This window comes from Papio anubis, chromosome 6, assembly GCF_008728515.1.
Source record: "Papio anubis isolate 15944 chromosome 6, Panubis1.0, whole genome shotgun sequence".
Lineage (NCBI taxonomy): Eukaryota > Metazoa > Chordata > Mammalia > Primates > Cercopithecidae > Papio > Papio anubis.
This window is the reverse complement of record NC_044981.1, coordinates 118625915-118652491: the sequence shown is the minus strand read 5'-3', so window position 1 is coordinate 118652491 and position 26577 is coordinate 118625915. Positions and strand designations below refer to the sequence as shown.

The window sequence follows — 26577 nt, the reverse complement described above, 5'->3', positions numbered from 1 at the left end:
ACTGCTTTAGCTGCAACCCAGAGATTCTGGTACATTGTGTCTTTGTTCTCATTAGTTTCAAAGAACTTGATTTCTGCCTTAATTTCATTATTTGCTCGCAAGTCATTCAGGAGCAGGTTCCACGTAGTGTTCAGTTTCCATGTAGTGGTGTGGTTTTGAATGAATTTCTTAATCTTGAGTTGTTCCGTTTCCATGTGATGTGGTGTGGTTTTGAGTGAATTTCTTAACCTTGAGTTCTAATTTGATTGTGCTGTGGTCTGAGAGACTGGTTGTTATGATTTCAGCTCTTTTGCTTTTGCTGAGAAGTGTTTTACTTCTGATTATGTGATCAATTTTAGAGTTAAGTGCCATGTGGCAATGAGAATAATGTATATTCTGTTGTTTTGGGGTGAAGAGTTCTTTAGATATCTTTTCTTTCATTTCAATCTTGGAGAATCTGATTATTATAGGTCTTGGGGATGATCTATCTTCTCACAGAGTATTTTACTGGGGTTCACTGTATTTCCTGAATTTGAATATTGGCCTGTCTTGCTAGGTTGGGGAAGTTCTGGATTATATCCTAAAGTGTGTTTTCCAACTTGGTTCCATTCTCTCTGTCTCTTTCAGGTACGCCAATCATTTTTTTCATTCTTTTTTCTCTATTCTTGTCAGCCTGTCTTATTTCAGAAAGATAGTCTTCAAGCTCTGAGATTCTTTCTTGCTCTGAGATTTTTTCTTCCACTTGGTCTATTCTGCTATTAATATTTGTGATTGCATTGTGAAGTCCTGTAGTGTGCTTTTCAGCTCTAACAGATTAGTTATGTTTCTCTTTAAACTGGCTATTTTGGCTCTCAGCTCCTATATTATTTTATCGTGATTCTTAGCTTCTTTGCATTGGTTTACAACACGCTTTTTTATCTCAGTGAAGTTTATTACCCACCTTCTGAAACCTACTTCTTTCATTTCAACCATCTCAGCCCAGCCCAGTTCTGAGCCCTTGCTGGAGAGGTGTTGCAGTCATTTTAAGGAAAAGGGGCACTCTGGCTTTTTGAGTTTTCAGTGTTTTTGCATTGATTCTCTCTCATCTTAGTGGGTTTATCTACCTTTGATTTTTTATGCTGCTGATCTTTGGATGGGTTTCGTTATTGTTTTCTATTTGTTTTTCTTTTAACAGTCTGGCAACTCTTCCATAGGGCTGCTATGGTTTGCTGGGGATCCACTCTAAACCTTAGTTTTCTTTTTTTTTTTTTTTTTCCGGTACCTTGAGGTATCACCTGTGAAGCGTGTGAAATAGCAAAGATGGCAGCCAACTTTTTCCTCTGGAAGCTCTGTCCCAGGGGTCTTGACCTATTGCTGGCCCAAATTTGCCTGTAGGAGGTGGCTGAAGACTCCTGTTGGGAGGTCCTACCCAGTCAGGATCAGGAACCCTCTTAAAGAAGCAGTCTGCTTTTGATAGAGCAGCTATGCTGTATTGGAGATCCCTTCAGTCCCTGATCTGTTTGGGCTCTCCAAGGCCCACAGGCTGGACAAGCTGAGAAGCCAAATGGCCAAGTTGGCAGCCTGCCCCACCCTTCAGACACTTTGTCCCAGGGAGAACACAGGCCAGGGTGACCAGAGGCCACTGTGGGTGGGACCTGACTGGGAGTACCTGCCCCACAAGGAGGAGTGAATCAGGGTCTTGCTTAAAGAAGCAGTCTGGCCATACCTCAACAAACAGCTGTGCTGTGGTGATGAGCTGCCTCTGCCCTTGTCAACTTGGCCTCTACAAAACCCAAAGGCCAGAAGGGCTAAGTCATCCAACCAACCCGGGTGACAGCCCTCCCCTCCTCTGGGCACTTCATCCCAGGGAGAGATCAGAGCTCTGTCTCTAATATGTGCAGGCAGGCATGGCTGGAGGGTCCAGCTGGAAGGTTCTACCCAGTGACGAAGAAGCAGTCTGGCCATGATCTGGCAAAGCTGCTGTGTTGCACTTCTAGGGAAACCCTTCCTCGTCTGGACCGTTTTGACTGTCCAAAGCCCACAGGCTGAAATGGCTGAATTGACCGAACAGCAGAGGTATTGCCCTCCACTCTCCTCTTGAGGCTCCATCCTGTCTCAGGCAGGCTCTACCCTGTTGCTGATGGCTTGCTGGAATTCCAAGACAGTGGGTCTTATCTTGTGAGGTGCGGTGGAAGTGGGGTCTACAGAATGATGCTGATTGGCTCCCTGGATTCTGCCCCCTTCCTAGGGGTATATGTGAACCACCCACCTTGCCTGAGTTGCAGAAAGACTGGTGTGTTTAAAGTTCCTGGGTTTCTGTGTGTGCCTCAGCAGTTGCTCTGCCAAGTCTCTACCCAGTTCTAAGTGACAGATCCAAAGCTCTGGTGCATGGGCTCACAAGGGGATCTCCTGATCCACAGGTTGCAAAGATCCATGGGAGAAGCATGGTTTCTTGGGTCACATAGTCACTAATTGCTTCCCTTGGCTGGGGGTGGGGGTTTCCTTGGCTCCATGTCACTCCTGGTGGGCCATCGCACCACCCTACTTTTCTTCATTCTCCGTGTATTGAGTTGATTCCCTAATCAGTACCAATGTGAGAACCTGGATGTTTCAGTTGAAGGTGCTGTATTCACTTGCCTGTTTTGTTCCTCTCTGTGAATGCTGTGGACCACAGCTGCTTCTAATTGGTCATCTTGGCCCCTGCCCCTATGGTTTTTCAATTTATTGATTCTTTTCAAAGAACCAACTTTTGGTTTTATTGATTTTTCTCTCTTATTTTTCTATTCTTGATTTCATTTCTCTCTGTCTAAACTTTATTATTTACTTCCTTCCACTAGCTTTTGATTTCATTTGTTCTTCTCTCATTCCATAATTTGCAAAGTTGGATTGTTGATTTGAGATCTTTTTTGTTTTTTTAATGTAAGCATTTATAGGTGTAAATTCCCCCTTAGCAATGCTAAGTCCCATAAGTTTCAGTGTGTTTTTTCTTGAGCTTCATTCATCTCCAAATATTTTCTAATTTCTCTTGTGATTTCTTCTTTGATACATTGGTTGCTTAAGAATATGTTGTTTAATTTCCACAAATTTATGAATTTTATAGTTTTATTTCTGCTTTATCTCATTGTGGTTGGAGAAGACACTTCATATGATATATGTCTTTTTACATTTACTTATACTTAATTTGTGGCCTAACATGTGGTTCATTCTGAAAAATGTTGCATGTGCCCTTGAGAAATATATATTGCCGTTTTTGAGTAGAGTGTTCTGTATATGTCTGTTAGATCTAGTTGGTTTATTGTGTTAAGTCCTCTATTTTCTTACGTATCTTTATCTAGTTGGTATTGGAGTGGGGTATTGAAGTCTCCAACTATTATTGTAGAACTGTCTATTTCTCCCTTTAGTTCTGTTGATTTTTGCTTCATATATTTTGATGGTCTGTCAGTAGGTTCCTCTTTGTCTCTTGTAATCTTTTTTGATTTAAAGTTTATTTTGTCTAATATTAGTGTAGCCACTAATATTAGTGGCCTCTGTTCTCTCTGGTTATTATTTGCATGCTATATCTTTTTCCATTCTCTCAATTTCAATCTATTTGTGTCTTTGGATCTAAAATGAGTATTTTATAGACAGCATGTAGTTTTATTCATTCTGCCAATCTCTGCCTATTGATTGGACAGTTAAATAGATTTACATTTCAAGGAATTACTGATAAGGAGAGATATTTGTCATTCTGATATATGTTTTGTATATGCCTTATAGCTTTTTTGTTCCTCATTTCCTGCATCACTATTCATATGATTTGGCTGTGTCCTCACCCAAATCTCATCTTGAATTCCCATGTGTTGTGGGAGGGAACTCGCGGGAAGTAATTGAATCATGGGGGCATGCCTTCCCTGTGCTATTCTCATGACAGTGAGTAAGTCTCACGAGATCTGATGGTTTTCAAAAGAGGAGTTCCCCTGCACAAGCTCTCTGTTCTCTTTGCTGCCGTGTGAGATATGCCTTTCACCTTCCACCATGATTGTGAGGCCTTCCCAGCCATGTGGAACTGTAAGTCCAATAAACCTCTTTCTTTTGTAAATTGCCCAGCCTTGGGTATGTCTTTATCAGCAGCATGACAACAGACTAATACAGTAAATTGGTACCAGTAGATTGGGGCGCTGCTGAAAAGATACCTGAAAATGTGGAAGTGACTTTGGAACAGGGTAACAGGCAGAGGTTGGAACAGTTTGGAGGCCTCAGAAAAAGACAGGAAAATGTGAGAAAATTTGGAACTTCCTAGAGACTTGTTGAATGACTTTGACCAAAATACTGATAGTGATATGGACAATGAAATCCAGGCTGAAGGGGTCTCAGATGGAGATAAGGAACTTGTTGGGAACTGGAGCAAAGGTTCCTTTTGTTATGTTTTAGCAAAGAGACTGGTGGCATTTTGCCCCTGCCCTAGAGATTTGTGGAACTTTGGACTTCAGGGTGATGACTTAAGGTATCTGGCAGAAGAAATTTCTAAGCAGCAAAGCATTCAATATGTGACTTGGGTGCTGTTAAAGGCATTCAGTTTTAAAAGGGAAACTGAGCATAAAAGTGTGGAAAAGTTGCAGCCTGCAACTTTTATAGCACAAGAAAGACTTGCCCCCATTATTTAGTTACTTCCCACTGGGTCCCTCCCAAAACACATGGGAATTCAAGATGATATTTGGGTAGAGACACAGCCAAACCATATCATTTTGTACCTGCCCCCCTAAATCTCATGTCCTCGCATTTCAAAACCAATCATGCCTTCCCCACAGTCCCCCAAAGTCTCAACTTATTTCAGCGTTAATCCAAAAGTCCATAGTGCAATAGAAAAGAAAATCCCATTTTCTGGGGAGAAATTCAAGCTGGCTGCAGAAATTTGCATAAATAATGAGGAGCTGAATGTTAGTCCCCAAGACAATGAGGAGAATGTCTCCATGGCATGTCAGAGCCCTTTGTGGCAGCATCTCCCATCATAGGTCCGGAGGTTTAGGGGGAAAAATGATTTTGTGGGCCGGGCGCAGCATCCCTCTGCTGTGTGCAGTCTAGGAACTTGGTGCCCTGTGTCTCAGCTACTCCAGCCCTGACTAAACGGGGCCAAGAGACAGCTCAGGCTGTTGCTTCAGAGGGTGGAAGCCCCAAGCCTTGGCAGCTTCCATGCGGTGTTGAGCCTGTGGGTGCACAGAAGTCAAGAACTGAGGTTTGGGAACTTCTGTCTAGATTTCAGAAGATGTATGGAAACACCTGGATGCCCAGGCTGAAGTTTGCCGCAGGGGTGGGGCCCTCATGGAGAACCTCTGCTAGGGGAGTGTGGAAGGGAAATGTGGGGTCAAAGCCCCCACACAGAGTCCCGACTGGGGCACCATCTAGTGGAGCTGTGAGAAGAGGGCCGGCTGCCATCCTCCAGACCCCACCATGGTAGCTTCACCAATAGTTTGCACCATGCACCTGGAAAAGCCCCAGACACTCAACACCAGCCCACAAAAGCAGCCAGGAGTGGGGCTGTATCCTGCAAAGCCCTAGGGGTGGAGCTGCCCAAGGCTGTGGGAGTTCACCTCTTGCATCAGAGTGACCTGGATGTGGAACATGGAGTCAAAGGAGATTATTTTGGAGCTTTAAGATTTGACTGTCCCGCAGGTTTCAGACTTGCATGGGGCCGGAAGCCCCTTTGTTGGGCCAATGTCTCCCATTTGGAATGGCTATATTTACACAGTGCCTGTATCCCCATTGTATCTAGGAAGTAAATAATTTGCTTTTGATTTACAGGCTCATAGACAGAAGGTAATTGCTTTGTCTTGGATGAGACTTTGGACTGTGGACTTTTGAATTAATGCTGAAATGAGTTAAGACTTTGGGGGACTGTTGGGAAGGCATGATTGGTTTTGAAATGTGAGGACATGAGATTTGGGGCAGCGGGGGGCAGGTACAAAATGATATGGTTTGGCTGTGTCTCTACCCAAATATCATCTTGAATTCCCATGTGTTTTGGGAGGGACCCAGTGGGAGGTAACTGAATCATGGGGGCAAGTCTTTCCTGTGCTGTTCTTGTGATAGTGAATAAGTCTCATGAGATCTGACGCCTTTAAAAAGAGGAGCTCCCCTGCACAAGCTCTGTGTTCTCTTGTCTGCTGCCATGTGAGACATGCCTTTCACCTTCCAACATACTTGTGAGGCCTTCCCAGCCACGTGGAACTGTAAGTCCAATAAACCTCTTTCTTTTGTAAATTGCCCAGTCTTGGGTATGTCTTTATCAGCAGCATGAAAACAGACTAATACAACTGTCTTATTTTGTTTTTAGTTGATTTTTGAAGCAAAACATTTATATTCCCTCCTCATTTCCTTTTGTATGTATTCTGTAACTATTTTCTTAGTGGTTACCATGGGGACTACATTTAACTTCCTAATCTTATCACATTCTAATTTGAGTTTATACCAGTTTATCTTCATAACATAAAAAAACTGCTCCTTCAGCAACTTCTTTTCCACCCATTTTGGTTGTTGATTTCACAAAATTACATCTTTATACAGGTTGAATGTTCCTAATCTGAAAATCGGAAATGTAAAATGCTCTAACATCTGAAACTTTTTGAGCACTGACATGACATGCAATTGATTTTTGGATTAGTGATGTTCAACCAGTAAGTATAATGCAAATATTCCAAGATTTTAAAAACATTTGCAACACTTTGGTCCCAAGCATTTCAGATAAGGGATCCTTAACTTGTGCTTTGTCTACTAAACTATAATTCCTCTATTTGGTCTGTTAAATTATGTATAAAACAAAATGTGGAGTTACAAACCAGTTACAGTACTAATTTTTAGACTAATAATTGTTTTTTAAAATGTATTAGTCTCAAATCGTGTAGAAAACAAAAAAGTGGAGTTACAAACCGTTATTACAATAGTACTAGCTTTTATAATTGTCCATGCATTTACCTTTATTGAGATTTTGATTTCTTCATACAGCTTCAAGTTTCTGTCTAGTATCCTCCTACTTCACCTTGCAGGATTCCCTTGAGTATTTCTTGCAGGGCAGGTCTCATGATAATGAACTCCCTCAGCTTTTATTTATCTGGAAATGTTTTAATTTCTTCCTCACATTTTTTTTTTGTAAGAGACAGGACCTTACTATGTTGCCCAGGTTAAACTCAAGCTCCTGGACTCAAGCAGTCCTCCTACCTCAGCCTCCTGAGTAGGTGGGACTAGAGTCATGCACGTCTGTGCCCATCTCCTCCCTTACTTTTTGAAGGATAGTTTTTTTGTATATGGGATTTTTGGTTGACAGTTTTTTTCTTCTAGCACTTTGAATATATTGGCCCACTGTGTTTCATCCTCTAAGGTTTCTGTTGAGAAGTCTACTGATCTGATTGAACATTCCTTGTTTGTGACAAGTCATTTTTTTTTTCTTGCTACTCTGATTATTTTTTGTCTTTTTCTTTTGGAAGTTTGATTATAATGTGTCTCAATGTTGGTCTCTGAGTCCGTCTTACTTTTAGTTTTTGAATGATTCTTACATGTTTATAGTCATGTCTTTTGTTAAATCTGGCAAGTTTTCAGCCATTATTTCTCTCTGCCCTTTTCTCTCTCTGCTCCTTCTGGTATTCCCACAATGCATATGTTGGTCAGTTTGACAGTGTCCCACAGATCCCTAAGGCCCTGTTCACCTTTCCTTAATTTTTTCTCTTTCTCTTCCTCAGACTCGATAATTTCCATTGTCCTGTCTTTAAGTTTGCTGAGTCTTTCCTCTGTTTGCTGAAATGTGTCCTTGAATCCTACCAGTAAAGTTTTCATTTCATTTAGTCTATTTTTCAGTTCTAGAATTTTATTTGGTTTCTTTTCAGGATTTATCTCCGTGGATATTTCCATTTTGTTCACATATCTTTTTCTTGAGTCTCTTCACATCTTTTTTTAGTTCTCTGAACATCTTCAGTTGTTTGAAAGTATTTGTTTAATAGATCTGTTTAGTATATCTGTCATCAGGTCTTTTCTGGGAACAGTTTGTGTTGATTTTTTTTTTCTTTGAAGGGGCTATACTTTCCTCTTTCTTTGTCTGGCTTGTGATTTTCTTTGTTGTAAATTGGACATTTGGACCTAATAATGTGTAACTGTGGAAATTAGATTTTCTCACTTCTGCAGGGTTTGCTATTCTGTCTCTGTCTGTCTCTGTCTCTGTCTCTCTCTCTCTCTGTGTGTGTGTGTGTGTGTGTGTGTGACTGTCTCTCTGCCAAGGATCAGTCTGAGGTGTCAACTTAAGTAAGGTTTTCTCAGTCTTTTTGAGCCTGTGCCTTTCTCTGTGTGTGGCATGTTCACTTTCTAATTTCCTAATATATGTAGTTTTTTTTTTTTGTTTTTTTTTTAAAAAGCCTAGTTTTTAATGTCTAGTTTCCAAAAAGGGGAAAAGACCAAAATAAAAGGAGAGAAGGGCACTATCCCTTTAAATCCCTTGGAAGTTACTTCAGCCAGAGGAGAAGGGGCTTACAACAATGATGGAAGGTACAACAACAATGGCCACCTGCCCCCTTGTCCCTCTTTGATCAGAAACAACAATCAGTGATCAGAGAATAAATCTCTGATAGTTAGAAATTTTATTTGGGTTCCTATTTGCCTACCATGGCTCCCACAGGCCATGTCCAGATTGATCCAGGAATATGTGCAGAGCTGCCTGCCATGCAGCTGAGGGGTGGAGGATGTGTAGCTGTTGCTGTGCTAAGATCTGAAATTGATGAAATTAACTGTATTTTACTGTTCAAGCCTTCCCCTGGAAGTTTTGAGTCTTCAATAGACTCCAGAGTCCAAAATAGTTACAGGGGACACATTCTGCCAGTGCAATTGTTATCTAGGAGGGGAGACAAATTCCTGGTGCTTCCTACTCTGCTATTTTTACAGAATTCTGACAAGTCATTAGTTTTTTCCTCATTTGAGAAAAACTTAACAATCAGGTAGATATTAGTTTTAAGTAAGAAAAAAAATTTAAATTGTATTCATTTGGTAAAACTTTTACTAATACGCTTTTTTCTAAAGTACGATGCTAGTGTCCTTCAGAAAAATAAAAAACAATGTCTTTATATTATGGTTTCTTTTTTTATTTTTCAGAGATAATACATATGAGAATGCTTAAAGGAGCAAAAAACACTCCTTGAAGTTTGAGGTCAGATCTTATTTCTCAAGAAGGAATATTTCTTAAGTTATAAGAATTAGATAACAAATCAACACGAGGGTCTAGAACAATTGAGCTCTTGTTTAGTAAACTTGGAAAGAGATCATGAATGGGAAAAGACAGCATGTCAGTTATGGTGTTAAAAATCAGAAAAGAATTTCCTTCCTTGAACTAATTTCTTTAAAATAGCAACAAGACATAAGTGAAAAGGTCCCAAGTTAGGAATCAGAAGTCTTGTGTCCTAGTATGTGATGTTAAACAGAACATTATAAAGATACCATTCTAATACATAAGAAAATAGACTAGTAGATCAGTAAATCTAAGCAAAATGGTATTATGTTTGCTCTTGACTAGTTAATGATAATTTGTAAGTACTGTGATGTCACTAAGTAAAAGGCAAAGTTCTTAAAATAGTTGGCACGACTGGGCACGGTGGCTCACGTCTGTAATCCCAGTACTTTGGGAGGCCGAGGCGGGCAGATCATGAGGTCAGGAGATGGAGACCATCCTGGCCAACATGGTGAAACCCTGTCTCTACTAAAAATACAAAAATTGGCCAGGTGTGGTGGCACGCACCTGTAATCCCAGCTACTTGGGAGGCTGAGGCAGGAGAATCGCTTGAACCCAGGAGCTGGAGGTTGCAGTGAGCCAGGATCACCACTGCACTCCAGCCTGATGACAGAGTGAGACTCTGTCTAAAAAAAAAAAAAAAAAAAAAAGAGATTGACACTAAATTCCATAATACCATCTGAGTTCACCTTCTCCTATTTCTTCTTTTTCTTAAAAAACTGAATCCCAAAATACTGTGCTATTTCTTCTTAATCCTGCTCCAGGTTCAGGTGGCCCCAGGTTGTTCCTTGACCATAGCAGCCATGCACACTCCTGTCTCATGACCATTCACTGGCTGCCCCCTCTGCTGAAAACAAAAACATTCTCCCAGTAATCTGCACTGTTCACTCATTCACTTCCTTCAGTTCTTTGCTAAAGTGTCATCTCAGTGAGACTTCTCCAACCTCTGTATTTAAAACTAACCAAGCCTTCCCTAATTCCTTTGTTATTATTTCCACATAACATTTATCACTATCTAATATTCAATATATATTTAACTCATTTGTCTCTCCTGCGCCAAAAAGAAATGGGATGTAAGTTTCAAGAAAGGGGAATTGTCTACTGTATCTTTCTCTATTGTACTGGAATATCCCTACTTTTTAGAGTTGTTTGTGGCACACATGAGGCACTCAATAAATACTTGTAAAATGAAATGTATGGGGAGAAGTAGAAATCTTGATTCCATAATTTCACACTCAAATTATTATCATAGAATAGAATTATCATGTTAATTAGCTTTAGGAGACAGCTTTATTTTATTTCAAGTTCAAGATGCTTTTTAAATTTAATTTCTTACTCTCTACTTGCTTACGTTAAAAAATATAATTGCTGGCTGGGTGTGGTGGCTCACATTTATAATCCCAGTGCTTTGGGAGGCCAAAGTCAGAGGATCGCTTGATGCCAGAAGTTCAAGACCAGCCTGGGAAACATAGCAAGACCTTGTCTCTACAAGAAAAATTTAAAAATTAGCTAGATGTGGTGGCACCCACTTGTAGTTCTTGCTACCCAGGAGACTGAGGTGGGAGGATTGCTTGAGTCCAGTACAGGTGTTCAAGGGTTCAGTGAGCTATGATCATGCCACTGCACACCAGTGTGGGTGACAAAATAAGTCCTTTTCTCTTAAAACAAAATAACAAAAATAAAGTTGCTAGGGTTAATGTGTCTTTAAATTAGTCACATGTAATTTGAAGTCATTCCAGGGAGGAATTAGAAGCATACTGGGTGAAGGTGAATCTCTAAAGTATTTAAGGACTTGGAGAAAAGTACCAAATGCCTTTCATTGATGCAAACAAGCGCATGCATTAGTTAGAATCTCACTTAGCGAGATTTCCTTTGTTCTGTTCTGGTATTAGTCTACTTGTAATATGGTGGTCTTTTTTTTGATATATACTATTTGTGGAATATATACTATTTTTATGGAATGCATGTGGTATTTTTGATACATGAATAAAATGTGTAATGATCAAATCAGGGTATTTAAGATATCTATCACCTCAAACATTTATTATTTATTTGAGTTGGGAACATTTCAAATCTTCTTTTCTAGTTATTTTGAAATATACAATATATTGTTGTTAACTGCAGTCACCCTACTGTGCTATCAAACACTAGAACTTACTATTTCTATCTAACTGTTTTTTGTACCTACTAACCAACCTCTCCACCACCACCCTGCCACACACATACCCTTCCTGGCCTCTGGTAACTATCATTCTATTCCCTACCTCACTGAAAAAAACTTTTTTAGCTCCCACATATGAATGAGAACAAATATTTGTCTTTCAGTGTCTGGCTTAATTCATTTAACAATAATGACCTCTAGTTGCATACACATTGCTGCAAATGACAGGATGTCATTCTTTTTTATGGCTGAACAGTATTCTACTGAGTATATATACCACATTTTCTTTTTTTTCCAATTTTATTCACATTTTTTATTCATTCATCCGTTAATGAACATTTAGATTGATTTCATATGTTGCTATTGTGAATAGTCTTGCCATAAACAAGAGGATATGGGTATCCCTTTGATATACTGATTTCCTTTCCTTTGAATAAATACCCAGTAGTGAGACTACTGGATTTTATGTTAGTTGTATTTTTAGTTTGTTAAGGAAACTTCATACTGTCTTCTGTAATGGCTGCACTAATTTACTTTCCAAACAACAGTGTATAATATAGAGTTTCCTTTTCTCTGCATCCTCACAAGCATCTGTTATTTTTTGTCTTTTTGATAAGAGCAATTCTAACAAGGGTAAGATGTCTTATTGCAGCTTGGATCGGCATTTCCCTGATAATTCATTATGTTGAACATTTTTTCCACATACCTGTTGTCCATTTTTAAGTCCTTTTTTCCCCCCCTTTAACCAGAGGTGAGAGAGGTATGTCTTCTTTTGAGAAATGCCTACTCAGATCCGTTGTCCACTTTTTCATGGGATTATTAGTTTTTTTGCTGTTAAGTTGTTTGAATTCCTCAGGTGTTTTTGTGTTGTGTTAGATAAAAAACACAAAAAGTTGTTTGAGTTCCTTGCTTATTCTGAATATTAGTTCCTTGGCAGATGAATGGTTTGCAAATATTTTCTCTCATTCAGCATGTTGTCCTTCTCACTCTGTTGACTGCTTCCTTTGCTGCATAGAAGCTTTTTAGTTTACATAGTCCCATTTGTCTATTTTATTTTTGTTGCCTGTGCTTTTGAAGTCTTAGCCATACATTTTTTGCCTAGACCAATGTTTAAGAGCATTTTCCCTATTTTCTTTTAGCAATTTCATACTTTTTAGGTCTTACGTTTAAGTCTTTAATCAATTTTGGGATGACTTTTGTATATTGTGAGACATAGGAATCTAGTTTCATTTTTCTGTACTTGGATATCCAGTTTTCCCTGTGCCATTATTGATGAGTATGCCTTTCCTCAATTTATATTCTTGATGGCTTTGTTGGAAATCAGTTAGCTATAAATGCATGCATTTATTCCTGGAGTGTCTATTCTGTTTCATTTGTTTATATGTCTGTTTTTATACCAATACCTTGCTGTTTTAGTTGCTACAGCTTTTTAATATATTTTGAAATCAGGTATGTGATGCCTCCAGCTTTGTTTTTTTTACTCAGCAACACTATGGCTATTTGGGCTCTTTAACGGTTCTATACAAATTTCAGGATTTTTTTGTATTTATATGAAGAATGTCATTGCCGTTTTGATCGGGATTACGTTGAGTCTGTAGATTGCTTTGCATAGTATGGTCATTTTAACAATATTAATTCTTCTGAGTCATGAGCATGGGATATCTTTCCATTTATTTGTGTCCTCTTAACATTCTTTCATCAGTGTTTTGAAGTTTTCCTCGTAAAGGTCTTTCACTTTCTTGGTTCAATTTACTCCTAAGTATTTTATTTTTCTTAGCTATTGTAAATGAGATTGTTTTCTTTTTTAGCCAGTTTATTATTGGCACATAGAAATGCTGCTGATTTTTATATGTTGATTTTGTATCCTGCAATTTTACTAAATTCATTTATTGGTTCTAAGAGTGTTTTTGGTGGAGTCTTTAGGTTATATACATGCATACACATATAAGTATATATGTATTTTTTATATATATATATCCATGTCTATATAGTACATACACACACACACACACACACACACACATATATCCATGTTATTTACAAAGAGGCACAGTTTTACTTCCTCTATTCCAATTTAGATGACATTTATTTATTTCTCCTGCCTGATTGCTCTGGCAAGGACTTCCGGTACTATGTTGAATAAAAATGATGACCCAATCTCTAAATAAATAATAAAAATGAAGTGGTGGAAGTGGATATCCAATATCTTGTTACAGTTCTTTCAGCTTTTCCCCATTCAGTATTATGTTAGCTAAACATTTGTCAGATATGACCTTTATTATGCTGAGGTATGTTTCTTCTATGCCTAATTTGTTAAGAGTTGTAATCATGAAAGGAAGTTAAATTTTATAAAATTCCTTTTCTCTGTCTATTGAAATGATCATATTGCTTTTGTCCTTCATTCTGTTGTTGTGAGGTATCACATTTATTGACTTGCATGTGTTGAACCATCCTTTCATCTGATATATTATCCTTTTATGGTGCTGTTGGATTCACTTCGCTAGTATTTTGTTGAATTTTTTTTGTGTCTGTGTTCGTCAGGGGTATTGGCCTGTAGTTTTCTATTTCCATTATGTTCTTGTCTGGTTTTGGTATCAGGGTAATACTGGCCTCACAGAATGAGTTCAGAAGAATTTCCTCCTTTGAATTTTCTGATATAGTTTGAGAATAATAGGTGTTAGTTTTTCTTTACAAGTTTGATAGCATTTGGAAGTAAAGCCATCCGCTGCTGAGCTTTTCTTTGTTGGGAGACTTTTTATTACTGATTCAATCTCATTACTTGTTATTTTATTTTTATTTATTTTTTTGAGACAGAAGATCGTTCTGTCGCCCAGGCTGGAGTGCAGTGGCACAATCTCCCCTCACTGCAAGCTCCACCTCCCAGGTTCACGCCATTCTCCTACCTCAGTCTACCGAGTAGCTGGGAGTACAGGCGCCCGCCACCATGCCCGGCTAATTTTATGTATTTTTAGTAGAGACGGGGTTTTACCATGTTAGCCAGGATGGTCTCAATCTCCTGACCTCGTGATCCACCCGCCTGTGGCCTCTCAAAGTGCTGAGATTACAGTCATGAGCCACCCCAACCGGCACATTACTTGTTATTGGTCTGTTCAGGTTTTTCTTTCTGATTCATTGTTTTTTGGGGGGGGGGGGGGTTTGTTTTGTTTTTTTGAGAGGGAGTTTCACTCTTGTTGCCCAGGCTGGAGTACAGTGACTCAATCTCGGCTCACAGCAATCTCCACCTCCCGGGTATAAGCAATTCTCCTGCCTCAGCCTCCCAAGTAGCTGGGATTACAGGCATGTGCCATCACACCAGGCTAATTTTTTTTTGTATTTTTAGTAGAGACAGGGGTTCTTCATGTTGGTCAGACTGGTCTCGAACTTCTGACCTCAGGTGATCCGCCCACCTTGGCCTCCCAAAGTGCTGGGATTACAGGCATGAGCCACGGTGCCCAGCCCTGATTCATTCTTGGTAGATTGTATGTGTCTAGGAATTTATCCATTTCCTCTAGCTTTTCTAATTTGTTAGCATATAGTTCTTTATAAGTCTCTGATGCTTTCTTGTATTTCTGTTCTATCAGTTGTAATGTCCGTTTTTGTTTGTGATTTTGCTAATTCACATACTCTCTCTTATTTTCTTGGTTAGTCTAGCTAGTGATTTATCTATTTTGTCTTTTCAAAAAACTAACTTTTCATTCCATTGACCTTTGTATTATTTTTAAGTCTCTATTACATTTAATTCTGCTCTGATCTTTATTTTTTCTTTCCTTCTGCTAATTTTGGATTTGTTCTGCTCTTGCTTTTCTAGTTATTGAGGGGTATCATTAGCTTGATTATTTGAAATGTTTCTACTTCTTGATATAGGCATTTATTACTATGAAATTCCCTCTTAGCACTTCTTTTACTACATCCCATGGGTTTTGATATGTTGTGTTTCCATTTTCATTTGTCTCAAGACATTTATTTCCTTCTTTCTTCTTCATTGACCCAATGGCTGTTAAGCATGTTATTTAATTTCCAAGTATTTGTACGGTTTCCAAAGTTCCTGTTGTTATTGATTTCTAGTTTTATCCCATTGTGATCTGAAAGGTACTTGATATGATTTTGATTTTTTTTAAAATTTAAACTTGCTTTTTGGCCTAGCATATGGTCTACACTAGAGAATGTTTCATGTGTTGATGAGAAGAATGTGTATTCTGTCACTATTGGATAAAATATTCCATGCATGTCTTTTAGGTACATTGATTTGAAGTGCAGTTTAAATCTAATGTTTCTTTGTTGGTTTTCTGTCTTGATGATCTGCCTAATATGGAGAGTAGGGTGTTGAAGTCTTCAACTATTATTGTATTGGAGTCTATCTCTCCCTTTAGATCTAATAATATTCGCTATATATTGCTATATATTTGCTATATAAGCTAGAGGAACTGGATGTTCTGGTGTTAAGTTCATATATATTTAGAATTGTTATATCTTCTTGCTGAATGGATCCCTTTATCATTATACAGTGACCTTGTTTATTTATTTAAAATAGATTTAGGGGGTACAAATACAGCTTTGTTAAATGGGTATATTGCCTAGTGCTGAGGTCTGGGCTCCTAGCGTAACCATCACCTGAATAGTGTTTATTGTACCCATTAGGTAACTTTTCATCCCTCACCCGCCTCCCACCCTCCCACCTTTCCAAGTCTCTAATGCCTGTTATTCCAATCTGTATGTCCATGTGTGCATACTATTTATCTTTCACTTACAAGTGAGAACATGCAGTATTTTACTTTCTGTTTTTGATATTTTACTTAAGATAATGGTCTCCAAATCCATACATATAGCTGCAAAAGACATTATTTTATTTTTTCATGGATACATAGTATTCCATATATATATACCACATTTTCTTTATCCAATCATTCATTGATGGTTACTTAGGTTGATTCTGTGTCTGTTGTGACTAGTGCTGTGATAAACATGAGTGCATGTATCTTTTTCATAAAATGATTCTTTTCCTTTGGCTATATGCCCAGTAGTTGGATTGCTGGATCAAAGGGTAGTTCTATTTTTAATTCTTTGAGAAATCTCTATACTGTTTTCCACAGAGGTTGTCTAATTTACGTTTCTACCAACAGTATATAAATGTTCCCTTTTCTCTGCATCTTTGCCAACATCTGTTATTTTTTGACTTTTTAATAGTAGCCATTCTGACTGGTATAAGATGACATCTCATTATGGTTTAAATTTGCATTTCTCTGTTGATTAGTTATGTTGAATATTTTTTCATCTGCTTGTTGGGCATTTTTATGTTTACTTTTGGAAAATGTCTATCCATGGTTCTTTGCTCACTTCCTAATCCTTTTGTTGTTGTTGTTGACTTGTTTGAATTCCTTGTAGATTCTAGATATTAGTCCCTTGTCAGATGCATAGTTTGCAAATATTTTCTTCCGTTCTGTAGCTTGTCTGTTCATTGTCTATTTCTTTTGCTCTACAGAAGCATTAGTTTAAGTCCCATTTGTCTATATTTGTTATTGGTGCATTTGCTTTGAAATCTTAGTCTTGAATTCTTTGCATAGGCCAATGTCCAGAAGAATTTTTCCTAGGTTTTCTTCTAGAATTTTTAGTTTCACATCGTACGTTTCAGTCTTTAACTCATCTTAATTTTTGTATATAGTGACGGATAAATCCAGTTTCATTGTTTTGCATGTGGCTATGCAGTTTTCCCAGCACCCTTTATTGAGTAGGGTGTCCTTTCTCTGATGTATGTTTTTGTCAACTTTGTTAAATATCAGTTGGCTATAGGTATGTGGTTTTATTTCTGGTGTAGCAGGAAGAGCCACAGACAAAACCCCTCAGACACCGAGTTAAAGAAGGAAGTGGTTTCTTCAGCCGGGAGCATTGGCAAGACTCCTGTGTCAAGAGCCGAGCTCACCGAGTGAGCAATTCCTGTCCCTTTTAAGGGCTTGCAACTCTAAGGGGGTCCGTGTGAAAGGGTTGTGATTGATTGAGCAAGCAGGGGGTATGTGACTGGGGGCTGCATACACCGGTAATTAGAAAGGAAATGAACAGGACAGAGATCTTCACAGTGCCTTTTTATTTTTTATTTTTTATTTATTTTTTTTTTTAAATTTATTTATTATTATTATACTGTAAGTTGTAGGGTACATGTGCATAACGTGCAGGTTTGTTACATATGTATACTTGTGCCTTGTTGGTGTGCTGCACCCATCAACTCGTCATTTACATCAGGTATAACTCCCAATGCAATCCCTCCCCCCTCCCCCCTCCCCATGATAGGCCCCGGTGTGTGATGTTCCCCTTCCCGAGTCCAAGTGATCTCATTGTTCAGTTCCCACCTATGAGTGAGAACATGCGGTGTTTGGTTTTCTGTTCTTGTGATAGTTTGCTAAGAATGATGGATTCCAGCTGCATCCATGTCCCTACAAAGGACACAAACTCATCCTTTTTTATGGCTGCATAGTATTCCATGGTGTATATGTGCCACATTTTCTTAATCCAATCTGTCACTGATGGACATTTGGGTTGATTCCAAGTCTTTGCTATTGTGAATAGTGCTGCAATAAACATACGTGTGCATGTGTCTTTAGAGCAGCATAATTTATAATCCTTTGGGTATATACCCAGTAATGGGATGGCTGGGTCATATGGTACATCTAGTTCTAGATCCTTGAGGAATTGCCATACTGTTTTCCATAATGGTTGAACTAGTTTACAATCCCACCAACAGTGTAAAAGTGTTCCTATTTCTCCACATCCTCTCCAGCACCTGTTGTTTCCTGACTTTTTAATGATCGCCATTCTAACTGGTGTGAGATGGTATCTCATTGTGGTTTTGATTTGCATTTCTCTGATGGCCAGTGATGATGAGCATTTTTTCATGTGTTTGTTGGCTGTATGAATGTCTTCTTTTGAGAAATGTCTATTCATATCCTTTGCCCACTTTTTGATGGGGTTGTTTGTTTTTTTCTTGTAAATCTGTTTGAGTTCTTTGTAGGTTCTGGATATTAGCCCTTTGTCAGATGAGTAGATTGCAAAAATTTTCTCCCATTCTGTAGGTTGCCTGTTCACTCTGATGGTAGTTTCTTTTGCTGTGCAGAAGCTCTTTAGTTTAATTAGATCCCATTTGTCAATTTTGGCTTTTGCTGCCGTTGCTTTTGGTGTTTTAGACATGAAGTCTTTGCCCATGCCTATGTCCTGAATGGTACTACCTAGGTTTTCCTCTAGGATTTTTATGGTATTAGGTCTAACATTTAAGTCTCTAATCCATCTTGAATTAATTTTCGTATAAGGAGTAAGGAAAGGATCCAGTTTCAGCTTTCTACTGATGGCTAGCCAATTTTCCCAGCACCATTTATTAAATAGGGAATCCTTTCCCCATTTCTTGTTTTTCTCAGGTTTGTCAAAGATCAGATGGCTGTAGATGTGTGGTATTATTTCTGAGGACTCTGTTCTGTTCCATTGGTCTATATCTCTGTTTTGGTACCAGTACCATGCTGTTTTGGTTACTGTAGCCTTGTAGTATAGTTTGAAGTCAGGTAGCGTGATGCCTCCAGCTTTGTTCTTTTGACTTAGGATTGTCTTGGAGATGCGGGCTCTTTTTTGGTTCCATATGAACTTTAAAGCAGTTTTTTCCAATTCTGTGAAGAAACTCATTGGTAGCTTGATGGGGATGGCATTGAATCTATAAATTACCTTGGGCAGTATGGCCATTTTCACGATATTGATTCTTCCTATCCATGAGCATGGTATGTTCTTCCATTTGTTTGTGTCCTCTTTTATTTCACTGAGCAGTGGTTTGTAGTTCTCCTTGAAGAGGTCCTTTACATCCCTTGTAAGTTGGATTCCTAGGTATTTTATTCTCTTTGAAGCAATTGTGAATGGAAGTTCATTCATGATTTGGCTCTCTGTTTGTCTGTTACTGGTGTATAAGAATGCTTGTGATTTTTGCACATTAATTTTGTATCCTGAGACTTTGCTGAAGTTGCTTATCAGCTTAAGGAGATTTTGGGCTGAGACAATGGGGTTTTCTAAATATACAATCATGTCATCTGCAAAGAGGGACAATTTGACTTCTTCTTTTCCTAACTGAATACCCCTGATTTCTTTCTCTTGCCTAATTGCCCTAGCCAGAACTTCCAACACTATGTTGAATAGGAGTGGTGAGAGAGGGCATCCCTGTCTTGTGCCAGTTTTCAAAGGGAATTTTTCCAGTTTTTGCCCATTCAGTATGATATTGGCTGTGGGTTTGTCATAAATAGCTCTTATTATTTTGAGGTACGTTCCATCAATACCGAATTTATTGAGCGTTTTTAGCATGAAGGGCTGTTGAATTTTGTCAAAAGCCTTTTCTGCATCTATTGAGATAACCATGTGGTTCTTGTCTTTGGTTCTGTTTATATGCTGGATTATGTTTATTGATTTGCGAATGTTGAACCAGCCTTGCATCCCAGGGATGAAGCCCACTTGATCATGGTGGATAAGCTTTTTGATGTGTTGCTGAATCCGGTTTGCCAGTATTTTATTGAGGATTTTTGCATCAATGTTCATCAGGGATATTGGTCTAAAATTCTCTTTTTTTGTTGTGTCTCTGCCAGGCTTTGGTATCAGGATGATGTTGGCCTCATAAAATGAGTTAGGGAGGATTCCCTCTTTTTCTATTGATTGGAATAGTTTCAGAAGGAATGGTACCAACTCCTCCTTATACCTCTGGTAGAATTCAGCTGTGAATCCATCTGGTCCTGGACTTTTTTTGGTTGGTAGGCTATTAATTATTGCCTCAATTTCAGAGCCTACTATTGGTCTATTCAGGGATTCAACTTCTTCCTGGTTTAGTCTTGGAAGAGTGTAAGTGTCCAGGAAATTATCCATTTCTTCTAGATTTTCCAGTTTATTTGCGTAGAGGTGTTTATAGTATTCTCTGATGGTAGTTTGTATTTCTGTGGGGTCGGTGGTGATATCCCCTTTATCATTTTTAATTGCGTCGATTTGATTCTTCTCTCTTTTCTTCTTTATTAGTCTTGCTAGTGGTCTGTCAATTTTGTTGATCTTTTCAAAAAACCAACTCCTGGATTCATTGATTTTTTGGAGGGTTTTTTGTGTCTCTATCTCCTTCAGTTCTGCTCTGATCTTAGTTATTTCTAGCCTTCTGCTAGCTTTCGAATGTGTTTGCTCTTGCTTCTCTAATTCTTTTAATTGCGATGTTAGAGTGTCAATTTTAGATCTTTCCTGCTTTCTCTTGTGGGCATTTAGTGCTATAAATTTCCCTCTACACACTGCTTTAAATGTGTCCCAGAGATTCTGGTATGTTGTATCTTTGTTCTCATTGGTTTCAAAGAACATCTTTATTTCTGCCTTCATTTCGTTATGTACCCAGTAGTCATTCAGGAGCAGGTTGTTCAGTTTCCATGTAGTTGAGCGGTTTTGATTGAGTTTCTTAGTCCTGAGTTCTAGTTTGATTGCACTGTGGTCTGAGAGACAGTTTGTAATAATTTCTGTTCTTGTACATTTGCTGAGGAGTGCTTTACTTCCAATTATATGGTCAATTTTGGAGTAAGTACGATGTGGTGCTGAGAAGAATGTATATTCTGTTGATTTGGGGTGGAGAGTTCTATAGATGTCTATTAGGTCTGCTTGCTGCAGAGATGAGTTCAATTCCTGGATATCCTTGTTAACTTTCTGTCTCGTTGATCTGTCTAATGTTGACAGTGGAGTGTTGAAGTCTCCCATTATTATTGTATGGGAGTCTAAGTCTCTTTGTAAGTCTCTAAGGACTTGCTTTATGAATCTGGGTGCTCCTGTATTGGGTGCATATATATTTAGGATAGTTAGCTCTTCCTGTTGAATTGATCCCTTGACCATTATGTAATGGCCTTCTTTGTCTCTTTTGATTTTTGATGGTTTAAAGTCTGTTTTATCGGAGACTAGTATTGCAACCCCCGCTTTTTTTTGTTCTCCATTTGCTTGGTAAATCTTCCTCCATCCCTTTATTTTGAGCCTATGTATGTCTCTGCGTGTGAGATGGGTCTCCTGAATACAGCAGACTGATGGGTCTTGACTCTTTATCCAGTTTGCCAGTCTGTGTCTCTTAATTGGAGCATTTAGTCCATTTACATTTAAGGTTAAGATTGTTATGTGTGAACTTGATCCTGCCATTATGATATTAACTGGTTATTTTGCTCATTAGTTGATGCAGTTTCTTCCTAGCCTCGATGGTCTTTACATTTTGGCATGTTTTTGAGATGGCTGGTACCGGTTGTTCCTTTCCATGTTTAGTACTTCCTTCAGGGTCTCTTGTAAGGCAGGCCTAGTGGTGACAAAATCTCTAAGCATTTGCTTATCTGTAAAGGATTTTATTTCTCCTTCACTTATGAAACTTAATTTGGCTGGATATGAAATTCTGGGCTGAAAATTCTTTTCTTTAAGAATGTTGAATATTGGCCCCCACTCTCTTCTGGCTTGTAGAGTTTCTGCCGAGAGATCTGCTGTGAGTCTGATGGGCTTCCCTTTGTGGGTAACCCGACCTTTCTCTCTGGCTGCCCTTAAGATTTTTTCCTTCATTTCAACTTTGGTGAATCTGGCAATTATGTGTCTTGGAGTTGCTCTTCTCGAGGAGTATCTTTGTGGCGTTCTCTGTATTTCCTGGATTTGAATGTTGGCCTGCCCTACTAGGTTGGGGAAGTTCTCCTGGATGATATCCTGAAGAGTGTTTTCCAACTTGGTTCCATTTTCCCCCTCACTTTCAGGCACCCCAATCAGACGTAGATTTGGTCTTTTTACATAATCCCATACTTCTTGCAGGCTTTGTTCATTTCTTTTTCTTCTTTGTTCTTTTGGTTTCTCTTCTCGCTTCATTTCATTCATTTGATCCTCAATCGCTGATACTCTTTCTTCCAGTTGATCGAGTCGGTTACTGAAGCTTGTGCATTTGTCACGTATTTCTCGTGTCATGCTTTTCATCTCTTTCATTTCGTTTATGACCTTCTCTGCATTAATTAGTCTAGCCGTCAATTCTTCCACTTTTTTTTCAAGATTTTTAGTTTCTTTGCGCTGGGTACGTAATTCCTCCTTTAGCTCTGAGAAATTTGATGGACTGAAGCCTTCTTCTCTCATCTCGTCAAAGTCATTCTCCGTCCAGCTTTGATCCGTTGCTGGCGATGAGCTGCGCTCCTTTGCCGGGGGAGATGTGCTCTTATTTTTTGAATTTCCAGCTTTTCTGCCCTGCTTTTTCCCCATCTTTGTGGTTTTATCTGCCTCTGGTCTTTGATGATGGTGATGTACTGATGGGGTTTTGGTGTAGGTGTCCTTCCTGTTTGATAGTTTTCCTTCTAACAGTCAGGACCCTCAGCTGTAGGTCTGTTGGAGATTGCTTGAGGTCCACTCCAGACCCTGTTTGCCTGGGTATCAGCAGCAGAGACTGCAGAAGATAGAATATTTCTGAACAGCAAGTGTACCTGTCTGATTCTTGCTTTGGAAGCTTCCTCTCAGGGGTGTACTCCACCCTGTGAGGTGTGGGGTGTCAGACTGCCCCTAGTGGGGGATGTCTCCCAGTTAGGCTACTCAGGGGTCAGGGACCCGCTTGAGCAGAGAGTCTGTCCCTTCTCAGATCTCAGCCTCCGTGTTGGGAGATCCACTGCTCTCTTCAAAGCTGTCAGACAGAGTCGTTTGGGTCTGCAGAGGTATCTGCTGCTTTGTTATTGTTTACTGTGCCCTGCCCCCAGAGGTGGAGTCTACAGAGACAGGCAGGTTTCCTTGAGCTGCTGTGAGCTCCACCCAGTTCGAGCTTCCCAGCAGCTTTGTTTACCTACTTAAGCCTGAGCAATGGCAGGCGCCCCTCCCCCAGCCTCGCTGCTGCCTTGCCGGTAGATCACAGACTGCTGTGATAGCAATGAGGGAGGCTCCGTGGGTGTGGGACCCTCCCAGCCAGGTGTGGGATATGATCTCCTGGTGTTCCTGTTTGCTCAAAGCGCAGTATTGGGGTGGGAGTTACCCGATTCTCCAGGTGTTGTGTGTCTCAGTTCCCCTGGCTAGGAAAAGGGATTCCCTTCCCCCTTGCGCTTCCCAGGTGAGGCAATGCCTCGCCCTGCTTCAGCTCTAGCTGGTCGGGCTGCAGCAGCGACCAGTACCGATCTTCCGGCACTCCCCAGTGAGATGAACCCAGTACCTCAGTTGAAAATGCCGAAATCACCGGTCTTCTGTGTCGCTGGCGCTGGGAGTTGAAGACTGGAGCCGCTCCTATTCGGCCATCTTGCTCCGCCCCCCCACAGTGCCTTTTTAATGCAAATAACCGGTTAGGTCAGGGGTAGATCTTTAACTTCCAGGCCCAGGGTATGGTGCCGGGCTGTCTGCTTGTGGATTTCATTTCTGCCTTTTAGTTTTTACTTCTTCTTTCTTTGGAGGCAGAAATTGGGCATAAGACAATATGAGGGGTGGTCTCCTCCCTTACTGGGCCCTCTATTCTGTCTGTTGATCTATATGTCTATGTTTATACCAGTACCATGCTGTTTGATTACTATAGATTTGTAGTATAATTTGGAGTTAGGTAATGTGATGCCTGCTTTCACTAACTGGGTTCTTTTCAGTTCCATATGAAGTTTAGGATTTTTTTTCTAATTCTGTGAAAAATGTCATTGTTATTTTGATAGGAATTATATTGAGTCTGTAGATTGCTTTGGGCAATATGGTCATTTTAACAATATTGATTCTTCTAATCTATGAGAATGGAATGTTTTTCCATTTACTTGTGTCCTCTTAACTCTCATCAGTATCTTGTAGTTTTCCTTATAGGCATCTATTACTCCTTGGTTAAATGTATTCCCAGAGTTGTTTTCTTTTTCTTTTCTTTTTTCTTTTTTTTTTGACTATTAGAAATGGGATTGACTTTTGGTTTGGTTCTTAGCGTGATTATTATTGCTGTATAGAAATGCTACTGATTTTTCTATTGATACATATTTGGAAATTATTTTAGAGAAAGATGTGGCTCTTCTTGCATTCCTAAAAGATTCTAATGTTCAGATGGGAAATGAGTGTATAGCCTAGTCAGCAAATATGTACTGGTGGCTGTTTTCTGGAGGCTTTTGTTATATGAGTGATAAATATACTGGAAGGTACTGCCAAGAAGCTGCTTCTCCAAGATCTTTGTACAGAGACTAATGTCACGATGAGCATGTAGTTCTGGGATCTAGACCTGCATTGCTTTGTATATTTAGTAGTGGATTGCATTAGTACAGCTTTGCTGGTGTGGGCTCTACTTTACTTCTAGATCCAGTGGATTTTCATCAAGTTAAGCATTTTACCTTCACTAGCATTCCATTCTTTACCTAATTTACTTATGTAGCAAACCTGTCGAGCATCAAAGTGTCAGTTGCGGATTCTTTGGCAGAAGTAAAACCAGTTTATGTTTCAGTAAAACTAACACTGAAAGCTCTTTCTATTCCTATCCTTTGAGAGTTTGATCCACAATTTCCTTGTTATTGCTCCTTCATAAAACACTGAGTAGAAAGGAGGCTTCTTAGGACAGAGGGGACTTGTTCCTTTTTTATTTTTTAACAGAAAAGAACCTCTGAGAATCCTGTCCCCTACGATGTGGTCAGGGGGTGCTGTGGTGTGCGCATATCCATAAACTTGTGTATCTCCATACCTAACAGCGCTGCTGGGCTCAAGGGAAAAGAATACTGTTTGCAGAATGAATCCATTGTCACGTAGACAACCTCAAGCAGGGAAGGAAGCTTATTCTTCCATAAGGCTTAGCAAAGTCTTCTCATATGAGAGCTAGCAAAGAATTTGAAGATCCAAAATATCAGGGTCCATTTTGAAAGCTGGGGCAATAGTGGAGGGGGTGTCGAAAGTCCTAGTATATAAAAGGTGGGTTACCTGAGGTACAGTCCAAAGTCCATGAGTAAACAGAGGCTAGGGGCAGAGGAAAGAAGACACCTGAGGGAGCCCCTGTTTTCCTTATTTGGTTCAGACCAGAGAGTGGGTATTTGTCTATAGCTACCCTGCCCTTACTACCCTCCCCACAACACTCCCCCACCTCTCACCAAAAAAGAAAAAAAAAGGAAGAATAGAAACTTTTGAACCCATGTGGGGATTTCACAATCATGTCTTCTTTTCTTGGTAATGTTCTGCTTTGACATAATAACAAATCTGTTTGTGTTTGCAAAGGATTAGCTATGGACCCTGCTTCTGGAGCAAAACTCAGACAAGGATTTAGTAAATCTTCTAAAAAAGATTAACTCCTAGAAGCCAGGTAAGAAAAAAAAAAAAAACACCTCTAATCCAGGTGTTCCTGGTCAGTTAATGACTTTTAAGAGAACGGATGCATAGTAGGCAAACTGAAGAGACGTTTGGACAAACTCCAGATTGAGTTAACAAAATGTATGCTCTTGAAACTGACTCTTCTGTTAAACATACAGTTCAAAGAGGATATTCAGTTTTTGATTTATGACTTAATAGGAAAGGGGAATGATCCTTCACTTTTGACCGGAAAGGTTATTGCCTTGTCCCTTTTTCTAAGTACCTTACCTTCAAAAAGAATAGTTCCCTGAGAGTGTGAATTGTTTGTAAAACAATTAAAAGTCTAAAGAGGCCTATATTATTTAGCATTCTCAATGTGGAAACAATGACGTTCTAAAGTAAATGCCTCTTCTTTCTGCTTTCAGGCTGGCTCCCTGAAACCCATCAGCCTGGATGGCTGCATACCCCAGAATGCCACCTAAGGGGAGGGAACGGTAGATGTGACATCGGTTTATATACCCTTGATTCTTCTTGAAGCATCACTTAGAACAAGTAAAACTAGCTTCAAATTTTTATTTACTCCCTTTGAATTTTTCAAAACAAAAGCATGAAACACATCAACCTGTATAATACATGATTCAAATTCACTTGATGTTTTTTAATTGGACATTTGATGGGTTTTTAAGACAATGTTGTTTTGATATTAGAACCTTTTTAGTAGACTAGTAATTGGAGTACTAACATTATTTACTTACTAGGAAAATCTTTCTTTAACTAGCTTCATTTTATGTACTAGCTGTGAAATCTCAGTTTTGATATTGGCATCTAGTAAGTATTAAATTATAGCTATTATACTTATTTTAAATGTTTATGTATATACTGTGTAGAAGTGTCTTACATATACCGGTCACACAGACCATATTTGGGGGGAAACACTGAAGTGGAGGAGAAAAGATTACCAAAATCTTCCATACTGTGGGAA

At 39.2% G+C, this 26577-nt stretch overlaps 1 protein-coding gene across 1 annotated transcript in view; it reads left to right on the top strand.

The window, feature by feature from the left end:
* Positions 1-26170, top strand: part of ZC2HC1B (zinc finger C2HC-type containing 1B) — a 72553-nt gene extending 46383 nt beyond the window's left edge. Inside the window, exons 7-8 of the mRNA XM_021937796.1 lie at positions 25524-25608; positions 26021-26170. Of these exons, the coding sequence (XP_021793488.1) occupies positions 25524-25594 (71 nt within the window). The 3' untranslated portion in view covers positions 25595-25608; positions 26021-26170. The remainder of the gene's footprint in view (positions 1-25523; positions 25609-26020) is intronic.
* Positions 26171-26577: the final 407 nt, after the last annotated feature.